General features: G+C 45.4%; 1 protein-coding gene across 1 annotated transcript; it reads left to right on the top strand.

Annotated features, from left to right (window-relative positions):
* Positions 1-1,324: 1,324 nt before the first annotated feature.
* Tmem220 (transmembrane protein 220) lies at positions 1,325-11,028 on the top strand. The gene is made up of 6 exons (XM_050162491.1): positions 1,325-1,485; positions 1,874-1,903; positions 4,573-4,633; positions 5,475-5,598; positions 6,641-6,700; positions 9,855-11,028. The coding sequence occupies exons 1-6, from the start codon at positions 1,393-1,395 to the stop codon at positions 9,988-9,990; spliced, it is 504 nt and encodes a 167-aa protein (XP_050018448.1). The 5' UTR covers positions 1,325-1,392; the 3' UTR covers positions 9,991-11,028.
* Positions 11,029-11,164: the final 136 nt, after the last annotated feature.

Raw genomic sequence — 11,164 nt, 5'->3', positions numbered from 1 at the left:
GAGGCCGATGGGTGTGTAAATGAACCCAGAGAAGCGCTGTCAGAAAGGAAGCTTACACAACAGAGCAGGCTGAAGCAGGCGAGCAGAGAGCTGCGAATACTCTCATACCTTTCTCTCTAAGAAGTGGATGAGCAAATGAGTGTTGGAAATGTTGGTTTTGCTGGTGGGAGGGAAATGTAAATGTGTATAATATGTAAATATCTTTTAGAGTAAGAGAGCTTGCGTGAAGGTGAAAGAGGCTAGCTGCCGAACAGCTGTGTCTGTCACTCACTTAGGAAATTGTCACAGCCCTTTTCTGGCTCTGAAAGACAGGAGCTTTGGAAAGGAGCACGTACATACTAACCTGAAAGGCCAGGCATGGTGGTGCAGGCCTTTAATCCCAGCACTGGAGGCTGGCAGATCTCTGAGTTCAAGGCCAGTCTGTCTATCATAGTAAATTCCAGGTCAGTCAGGGGTATGTAGTGAGGCCTTGATTCAAACAAAACAAAACAAACAAAAATCAAAAAAGGAAAGGAATGCATTAGGAAGGAAGGAAGGAAGGAAGGAAGGAAGGAAGGAAGGAAGGAAGGGAAGGAGGGAGGGAGGGAGGGAGGGAGGGAGGGAGGGAGGGAAACTTAACTGGAACATTCTCTCTCACACACACACTTATTTTCCTTTTTTTTAATTCTTCACTTCTATTTCTGGTTTGTGCTTATTGTGTTTTTTCTTTTTTGCTTTTTTTTTTTTTTTTTTTTTTTTTAGTATAAGAAAGCACAGCCTTAGCCTAGGGGACAAAGGCTTTGGAACTACACCTCTCTACAAGAGTTCAAATCCGATTTTCTTCTATCTCTCCACCAACTGGGCGACCTTACCAAGGTCCAGCAAGTCACCAGGACCCTGTAGGAGTCACTTTCCAACAGTAAAATGGGGACAGCGTCATCCCTGCCTCCAGGGCACCCCAAGGAAGACAGCACAGCAAGGCCGATGCCACACTTCTCCGCTAGGGGGCACCGAGAGACCGTCCTAGGACTAGGGAGTGCGGGGAGGCCAATCCTCCTTCTGAGTTCTGCCCCACTAGCCCCGCCCCACCATCTGAGTCCCGCCCCTCTAGCCCCGCCCCGCCATCTGAGTCCTGCTCTGCTAGCCCCGCCCCCTCCATTTGAGTTCTGCCCCTTTAACCCCGCCCCTCCATCTGAGTTCTGCCCCTCCAGCCCCACCTCGCCATCTGAGTTCTGCCCCTTTAGCCCCGCCCCCGCCATTTGAGTCCTGCCCCTCTGCCCCATCCCCGCCTTTTGAGTTCTGCCCTCGCTGCGCACAGCCTCCGCCCTCTGCACCCCGCCCTTCCTTTCTGGGTCCTGCCCCACTAGCCGTGCCCCTGCCTCTGGCCACGCCTGCTCCTCCGGCTTCCAGGCAATGGCGCCCACTGGGGCTCCCTGGGCTCCCGGCTTGTGGCGGGCCTGCAACTTGCTCATGTCAGCATTCTTCGCCCTGGCCGCCGTGGTGCAGGTCAGACGGGCTGAGGAGGGCGGGCAGCGGCACAGCGGAGACAGACGCCCGGGCAGCCAGTTCGCAGGGTGGAGCAGAACGGGGGTTTGCGTTTCCCCAAACTGCTGAACCCTCTCTACCAGTGTGATTAAGCAACACAGTGAGAGCCTGACTTGGCAGCTGATTTCTCAGGAAGGGACCCAGCACTGCCACTCGGGCACCTTTCCGAATCTTCAGTTCCCGTGAGAGTGAATGGGTTTCTGTGCCTGTGCAGACCCCTAGATGAGTTGGCAGGTGTTCAGTACCCTGAGCTCACTGCAGCGCCACGAATAGTAAATATGAGGTCAGACCAGACATAGGGCGCTTCGGGTCTGATGTCAGCTAACATCTTGATGTTTTGACATTCTAGGTGAATGATCCAGATGCAGAGTTCTGGGTGGTGAGTATGAGCTACTATGCCCCTCCATTTGACACAACTGTGCCTCTGAACCCAGCGCCATTTGCCTAAAACCTGAAAAATCAACACTTGGGAGCTTGTTTTCCAAATTTTTCTCCTTGAGGGGGAAAATCGCTGTGATAATATAATTTGCTCCAGGTGGGGTAAATTCTGAACTTTCTGGAGACATGGAAGCCTTTCCAGCAACTCTCATCCCTTGACAATCACGTCACTAGTCATGATAATACAAGGTCACGATGAATCTCCAAAAGACTGCAGCAGATTGCCACCTGTGCCACCATCCCGCTCCTCAAAACCCCTTTCCTTCCCCAGCCCAGTCCTTCTGCTGACCCAGCCATTTCTGTTCTCTGCAGAACTACTCAGGCAGCTTTGCACATCACTGCCTTGAGATGCCATCCGGAGGTAAAAGTAAAAAAGATTTCAACCAGACCCACGCTAGAGATAGTTATGTGCCCGGTGCCTGAGCACTCCACCTCACCTGTGTATGGATAATGGCAATCGGGCCACACATTCTGATTGTCCTCTCTCATTTCCTCTGACAGCCTTCCAACTCTTGTGCCTGCCTTTTGTCGCCTGTTGCTAGGTCACCTGCATGTCTCTGTCTGCTTCTAAACATTTGTTATTTCTCAAGCTAAGTTGGAGAGCCTCTCTTTGGTCTTTAGGCTCAAAAATCGTAGCATGGCCCCGCCACATTTCCAGTATGGCCTTTGCAGTCCAGAAACGATGGCTATTGCACCCTGGAAGACATCACCTAACATTATTTCTGGACATGAACCATTTCTAGCTGCCAAAGAAGTTGAAAGCATAGTTTTTCAGTAGACAAGAATTAGAAATGAGTCCAGGGTGCTCTGTGATGCCATTGAATTAAGTTCTGTTAAGTGAGTGCTATGATACCTTTAGTTTTTCCACTGTAAAAAAAATAAACAAAGGACTGGCAAGATGGCTCTGAGTAGATGCACTCGCCCCAAAGCCTGACAAACTGATTTTGGCCCTGGTGGCCCACATAAAAGTAGAATGAGAGAACTAACCCGACAAAGTTGTCCTCTGACCACAACACATACATTGTACACACATAGATACATACAGATACACACTCATTTACTTGTAAAACAATAAACTAATTACATTTATTAAATCCCAACAGTAACAGAAAAGAACATTATAAGTGGATTGTACTGGGTTTATATCTTTGCTGAGCACTGTTTGAGCTTGTGTATTAGAAGCAGTTCTTTTCAGTCTCTCTGCCCCGTTTTTTTTTATCTCCTTCCATTATAGAGGGAAAAGCATTTTAATAAGGATTACCATATCACAATTGCCATAAGAGACTTACTTAGTTTAAAGGATAAATTTGTTCATATAAGACACTGTCATAAGGCTGTGTAATCTGTTAAGACAGATATCCAGGCACTTGAATGCACATTTAAAAAATCTATGCCAAACATTTCTCATAGGGCACAATTGAATATTGTATGGTGGGTGCTTGCCTATTGTCTTCTGTCTCTAATTCTCTCTATACCTGTCTGTCTCACTCCTGGGAGTCGAGTCATAGTTTTCTATGCTGACTGACCCAAGTGTCCTCAGTAAAGCAGCAGTGGCCCCTCCAGGGACTTGTCAGAAAGGCAGAATGCCAAGACCTCCTGTAGACCTCCCCAGACAGCACCTGCATTTAAACAAGACCCCAGGTGATTCCGTCATGCTAAAGATTGGCAAGTGGTGGGCTACCCGTAAAGAGCGTGACTGCCCATCTGTCAGGGACAACCTGACTTATCAACTGCCTGATATTCCATTCGTGAGCTGGGATGGAGCAGAAAAGACAGATCCAAATGCCGACACTGTGATCCAAATGCTCGCTGGGGTCAAGGTGAAAACTGGCCACTTAAGATGGACGGCTCTGATAACTTCCGAAAAGACTGCTCTTCGGAACTGAAGGTTCCTGCTCTAAACAGTGCAAGCAGTCATCTCACTCGAAAGTCTCCAGGTTTTATGAAACACACGCACACACACACACATGCATGCAACCAGAGTCTGTTATGATGAGGCTTGGGAATGGGGCTTCTTTAGGGCCGATCTTCCAACTCCCTTTTCAAAAAGAAGAGCCTGGTCTCGTACTGGGCACATCAGACCCACACATAGTTTGGATGCTTTCCTGTGACTTCACTTGCAGAGGTGGAATACTGAATCACGTGGTCTGTGAGGGCCAGCCCAGCAGGGCCATCTGGTCATTTGCGACTGTTCCCACTCTGATTTGCAGAGAATGCTCTTTTATGCAGGTGGGGAAGGTCATTCTGGGTGTGAAAGTTGCTTGGGAGAGATTGGGAGGCCAACAGTGACTAAACACTCTGCTCAGACCTACATCTTGGGGATGAAAAGTGTTTCTTGGAAGAGCCGACCAAGGGAGGTAAAAAATCACGGCCTGATGTGGTGATGAGGTCATAATAGCAGGCGTTATCACATCCTCGGTGACCACTAAAACAGGAAAATCGCACAGCTTGGTGACCACTGATCCCACATTTATTTGCTAGATCTTCCGAACGTGCTACGTGTTGAGCACACTCCCGTTTCAGTGCTGGGGATGAGGACACTCTACGACTGGGCTACACCCCCGGTTTGGGCGCACTTCTTAACCCTCCCGTTTCCTTTTTTGCTGACAGGTGGTGTATATGATCCCTGCATTGCTTACCCTGCTTGTTGGGTTTAATCCTCTTGTCACAGGTATGAACAGTGGACTCTCCACGGAGGCTCAGCAAATCAGAGTTCTTAGAATGGTGAGAATCTACCTGGCCCACTCCCAAGAGAAAACCGGGATTCCAGGCATTTCCTCTCCCTTCTCATAACGAGGAGCTCCTCTTTAGCTAGACCATGCTAGGGAGACTTCCCAAGGTCTTGGCATACAAGCCGTTCTCAACGGTGACTCAAGACCTCTTGGACTGATTGTTGTGTATGAGATTTAGCTCATAAGGGAGATGGGTTTGGTCTCTGCACTGACTTCCTAAGCCTCCAGCTGGTGTCTAATGGACATCAATTGCAGTGGTGATCTTATCTTCCCAGACTCGGGCAATCATTGCCTCTTAGGTGTTTTCTATCTTCTAATCCAGATCAACTCTTTTACTTTGCACTTTCTTAGAACACCACCACTCCTGTTGACTACTTTCTTATTTGGAATTTATTCAAAATCTGTGTCTACAAACTGCCACTTGTGTATGGAAAGTGCTTGTCATGTCTGTAACACACCTCTACTTTTTCACTAGTGTATGTTGCTCCTTCCAATCTCCTGACGCAAGGTACTTACAGCAACATACGGCATGCTTTTATGTGTACCCCAGGAGGGGCAAGCTCCTTACAAGCAAGAGCATGCTTTATGCCTCCTTGCATAAGTTTACATGTATTATTCCACTAAGCTAAGCAACAGAGAGTGTTGGAGTCAGGTGCTGGTGATGGGCAAGTGGTGTGGGAAGGGTGGCTCTCCCAAGAAAATTAGTAAATTCTCATAAAGCAAGTAAAAGCCTGCTTCTGGATTCAACCTGATTAACAGCTGCAGGATATGTACTTGTAGGTAATTTCATCTGGAAGAGTGTGTCTGTGATACACATGCTGTTCTGCGTGCTGTGGGCTGGCGGCTTGGCATACCACTTCTTGCGCCATGCACAGCAGAGCATCCTAAATGAGGAAGAAGGCAGGTGAGCAGTGACTTTTGCTCTTTGGAGGGGTGGGGCAGACCTGAGTAACCCTTTACAACAGCAACTTGCCTGTGCACAATGAAGGTTTCCCTCCCCCAAAAATGTACTGGAGGAGCAGGAACATTAACAGCCGTTATAGGATAAAGAAAATGTGGAAATGGTGGAGCCAGGATTCAAACCCAGCAGTGTCTCTTGAACTCCTCTATCGCAGCTCTCACGGCCATTACCGATTCCACATTACTGTCGGGCAGGCGGACCTTGACACACACACACCCTTTTCCCCCCATTACTAGTAAGGGCACAGTGCAGTAATGTTCCAGTCTGACGAGCTGGTGACATCCTGGATCACTCTTAGGTCAGAGTCTAATGTGCAAGTTCCATCAGCCACCTCAGAAGTCAGTAGTCCGAATCAACCTCTGCCAGCCTTGTTTGGTGTATCGCATATCCATCCCCTTGGTCAGGACCACTTATTCTGACCTTCCTTTGCTTGGCTCCCAGGCTTACTAAGAGACCTTCACTCACTTTCTTCCTGCTGCTGGTGTCTGCTGGCACCGTGCTCCAGAGCCTTGTATGTTAGGTGTCTCTGACAAGGTGTGGTTTGCTCTGGACCCTAGCCTATGTAAATTGGAGAGGTGGCCAGGCTGGGTCTGCAGATGGGGATTTATACTAAGTGGATTGTCATCTCCAGTGTGAAGCCCGGGAATCAGGGTAGACTCAAAGTGGGGCCCCCAGTGGCAGTGACAATATGCTTATTCAGTCAATGCAAGAGGCACACCCACCTGACACACAACTCCATGAACATAGTCCCCTCAAGTTAGTCTGATTAACACTACAAGCCCTTATTCTCCCTGCAATCTTCCCCAGCTAGCTCAGTATGCTTAGAGTTTGTATTGGTTTGAGCCCCTGCAAAGCACTGGCATCTTTAAAAGCTCAAAACTAATGACAAATGGCCCCCAGGTTGTTTTCAGGGCTGTACCACTCCTAGTGACATACAGCAGGGGAGTGGCAGTCACTTCATAATGTGAAACATGGTGTTTTTCAGAGAGCTGTCTGGCCTGGTGATCATCACAGCCTGGATGGCACTGTGTCACAGTTCAGCAAAGTAAGTTCAACCCATCAGTTAAAAATCAAGGGCACAGGGACGGGAGAGACAGCTCAGGGGTTAAGATCACTGGCTGCTTTCCCAGAGGACCTGAGTTCAATTTCCAGCACCCACAGCATAGCTCATAGCTGGCTATCTGTTAACCCAGTCCCAGAGGATCAGATGCTATCTTCAGGCCTCCACAAAAATGTTGGCAGTTAAAAAAAAAATTTCACAATTACTTTGTGAGATATTAGCACACTTCTCCTATCCATTAATGCAAACAAAGAAAGGCAGTGTAGATATAGGTTTTACTTAAACAATAAGAAACTAGACCTCATGAACACTCTAGGACTCATGATTATGCATGAAAGAATCTGGGGCTGGGGAAAGATGATGGCTCAGTTGTTGTTAAAGCACTTTGTCAAGGACCAGCCTCGACAAAAATACCTCTCGTAAAGGTAAAGGTGTGGAATTAGAAGTACAGTAAAGAATATGAAGGCGTGAATGAAAATATTGAAAATATCGGAAAAACAGAGAAACACATCGGATAGTAGCAGGAAGGAATTTTGACTGGTCCTCAACAAATAGCAGCCCAACGTGGTGCCAACCAATCAGCCGGCAGTACTTGCAGTGAAAGTCTGAGGACCTGAGTTCAGATTCCCAGCACCCATGTAAAACCAAGTAGATCTGTGCACACATGTAACCCCAGTGCTTAAGAGTCTGGAGACTGATGGGTCCTAGGGGTTTGCTGGCCAGCCAGCCTAGCCAATCTGTGAGCTCTAAGTTCTGTAAGATGCTCTGCCTCCAAAAAAGGTGAGGCTGCGATGCCCCAGTAGCTAGGAGCACCGCTGCTCTCTCTTGGAGAGAAGCCCTGCGTTCAATGCCCAGCACCCACATGATGTCTCACAACAGTCCATAGCTCCAGTGCTGGGGGATCCAATACTCTGTGGCCTCCAGGGGCACCAGGTAGGTACACACGTGGTGCTCTTACATACATGTAGGCAAATACTTATACACACAAAATAAAAATAAATCTTAGAACAGCTGTAGACAGTGAGTGTTAAGACAGTCAGTGTCAACCTCTGGCACATACACACACACACACACACATGCACGCATACACACACACGCGCTCACATGCACACGGCTGGCAGAATCCACTTTCTTTTCACAGGCACATTATTTCAAAACCACTATAGGCTCAGCCATAAAATACCCCCTATATAGTTCAAAGAACTTATATCCTACAAAGTATATTCTCTGAGCATAGTGTAATTGACATAGAAACTATTAACAATATAATTAGGCAGTTGCTGTACATTTGGAAATTAGGATTTTTGCTTCCAAATATATGTGGGCCAAAAAAGAAAGCACAGTGGAAATCAGAAACACCTGGAACGGAAAGGGTAATTCCAACATTTATGAAATGCAGTTTAGAACCACTCTCAGACGTAAGTTCTGGATTTAAGTACATATTTGATATGAAGGGGTGAGAAGCCTGGGATAAATGAGCTAGGCTTCAAGGTTAGAGGAACATCAAATTAAACACCCCCTGAAACAAGAAATAAGCATTAAAGCAAAAACCAATTAAATGAAAAACTAACACACAAAGATAAGAGAACCAATAAGGCCAAATAAGGACTCTCTAAAATCATCACCTGAATAAGCCCTGGCAAGACCTAAAATAAATACATATTTATTTTACGTATACATACAAGAGCAGGATCCTGAGGAGGCATGGATAAAAGAAACGTTAGGGGTAAATGAGAACACACGACACAGCTAATGAATCAAGTCCTCAGATAGCATTGCATACAACTGTGCATTGTACTTAAAATCCTAGATGAAGTCAACAAATCCACGAAAACATTCAGTTGACTTAAAGAGGTTATCAACAATATTGTAAGGCATTTAAGGGGATTCCTATCCTACACTTGATTTATAAAATGTATTCATTTATCGTTCAGGTACTGGAGACTGAATATAGGGCTTGTGCATGCTAAGGCAATTGTTCAACCAGTGAGCTATATCCCGACTTCTTTATTTTTTATGTTGAGGCAAGGTCTCAGTTGCCCTGTCTGGCCTTGAACTCACTATCAGGTTGGTCTTATATTTCCAGTCCTCCTGCCTCAGTCTCCTGAGTAGCTGGGATCACAGAACGGCATCACCAGGACTGTGGCCATCCACTGGGGCATGGCCAACCTACCAGGGACCACACCCTTAAAGAAAGCTGACTCTCCCTCCCAGAACAACTGTAAATTCCCTAGTTTGTTGTGGGGGTAGGGGACCACGAGCCCCTCCTCACTCAGCTGGATCCTCTTTATGTCTTGGAAGTTTACGTCATCACTTTTCAGTCTTTTTGTTAAGTAGGACTTTTTATTTATTTGTTTTTTTAATTTTCCCTACAACACAACTCTAGACCTGGCTGGCACAGCTGACTAAGACTGACATACAGGAGGGACAGTACTGACCATTAGCAAATGCCTCCTAAACAGGAGGGAGGGGTCACTTCCCAACTCACGTGGTGAGGGCAGAACCTCTACAACAAAATTACCAAAAACATTTAAAAAATAGAATTATAGTAATTTCACTCATAAGCACAGAGGGCAAAGTCTTTATTTTTAAAGATCTTATTGTTATGAAAAAAAAGAACTGTAAAATTCACTTCCAGGTGGATTATTGATCTAATTTAAAATTACAAAACAACAAAATTTCTAGAGAAAGCAATAGTGTCTTCAAGACCCTGGAAAAGTTGGGCAGGGTGCTAGCTACATCTTACACTAATACTCAGGGAGCGAGGCAGGAAGATTGTTATGAGTTCAAGGCCAGCCTGAGCTACATAACAAATATAAGGCCAGCAAGGGCTCTACAGTAAGACCCTGCGTCAAGCAAGCAAAAAGTCTCAGGGAGGGAGAGATTTCTTACAAGGGGACAAAAATAAAAAGGAAAAGACTCATTTTAGTACAATCTAATTAATCAACATTCCTCAAATACAGAGTGGGAAAAGGCATTTGCAACATATATCAAGATTAAGTATATAAAGATTTTGTACAAAATATTAGTTTCAATAAAGGGAAACTAATAAGATGTAATGTTTCACCAATTCAAACTTCATGTATATTTCCGAGGCAATTTGTTGTCTTGGACTTTATAATACGTTTTGTTTTTATAGGAATCCAGTTGGTGGAAGAATGCACTTGGCTATTGCTGTTGCGATCGCTCTTTTCCCACTCATTTCATGGGTCTACGTATACAGAAACAAGGAGATGCGGTCCTCCTGGCCAGCACACTGCAAGACAGTCATCTAGATGAATTCAATGGCGTTTAAATTAGTATTTTCAATATTTTATACACATTAGGTATAAATAAATCAGGAAATAGGACAGTTTCCCGGTTTATTTCAAGAAATCTGAGTGAATACTAGAGATGATTCAAAGTCTTGAGAATTTAACAGGACCGCCTGCAACGTGAAGACTGGACAGATAAGAAGTGGGCCCCGATTCTCCAGAGGCCTCTTCTCACACAGCAGTGGAACAGGCACTGAGCAGAAGTTTGAGCTTGAATTCAGCCTCCGTGCTATGTGACTGGTGCAAAACCAGGAATGTCCTGGTGGATAGATATTTCCTCGTGTATAAAGTAGTGTGTCAGAGCTCCTTAGTTACTGCAACCGAACATATGTGAAAGGCACCCCGAGAAGATAGAGTGTGCAGGTTACAAAGCACTGTCTGTGATTACAGAGAGAGGGGGCAGAGGTTGGGAAATATGTGGACACTGCGGTCAATTCAGGAAAAGACTGTAATCCCTGGCTCAGTGACATGAACTACAGAAAACTCTAGGGCATGTGAGTCAAACGGTAGGCTTGTCCTGCAATGAAAATAGAAAACCGTAGAAATTAAAGTAAGTATAGAAAAGATTAATTTGGAATATAGAAAAGATGGATAGGGAATATTAATCATAATTTCTTATTCTCAGCAAAAAATAAGATGGAAATCTATGTTCTTTTAACGCATATTGATGTGACCGTACTGAGAACACTGTAGGGTGACACCATTCTGAGCAGCCTCACCTTACTGAGCACTTGGCTTGTGGGCAGGGTGACCAAAGAAGCAAATTCGTAGCTTTGTACTTTTAGAAGCAGGTACTCAATTGCCAGAAAAAGTTGTGTGCTTGGAATGACGTGCGTATGTGCGCATGCATGAAGTATTTGGAACAGTGTAGTCAGGAGTGTGCTCCAGTACAAAACAATAAAGTTTAGAGATATAAACACAAATTGTATTTTATACTGATTATATGCTGAAAAATAATTGAGATAAATTAAGCTAAATAAAATATATTGTATTTACTTATTTATTTTAAATATTTATTATGTATACAACATTCTGCCTCCATGTATGCTGACACACCAGAAGAGGGCGCCAGATCTCATTACAGATGGTTGTGACCCACCATGTGGTTGCTGGGAATTGAACTCACAACCTGTGG

Source organism: Alexandromys fortis, unplaced genomic scaffold, assembly GCF_014885135.2.
Source record: "Alexandromys fortis isolate MF-2015 unplaced genomic scaffold, M_Fortis_MF-2015_v1.1 scaffold_84, whole genome shotgun sequence".
NCBI lineage: Eukaryota > Metazoa > Chordata > Mammalia > Rodentia > Cricetidae > Alexandromys > Alexandromys fortis.
The sequence above is the reverse complement of the archived record's forward strand: the minus strand, read 5'-3'. Positions and strand labels throughout refer to the sequence as shown.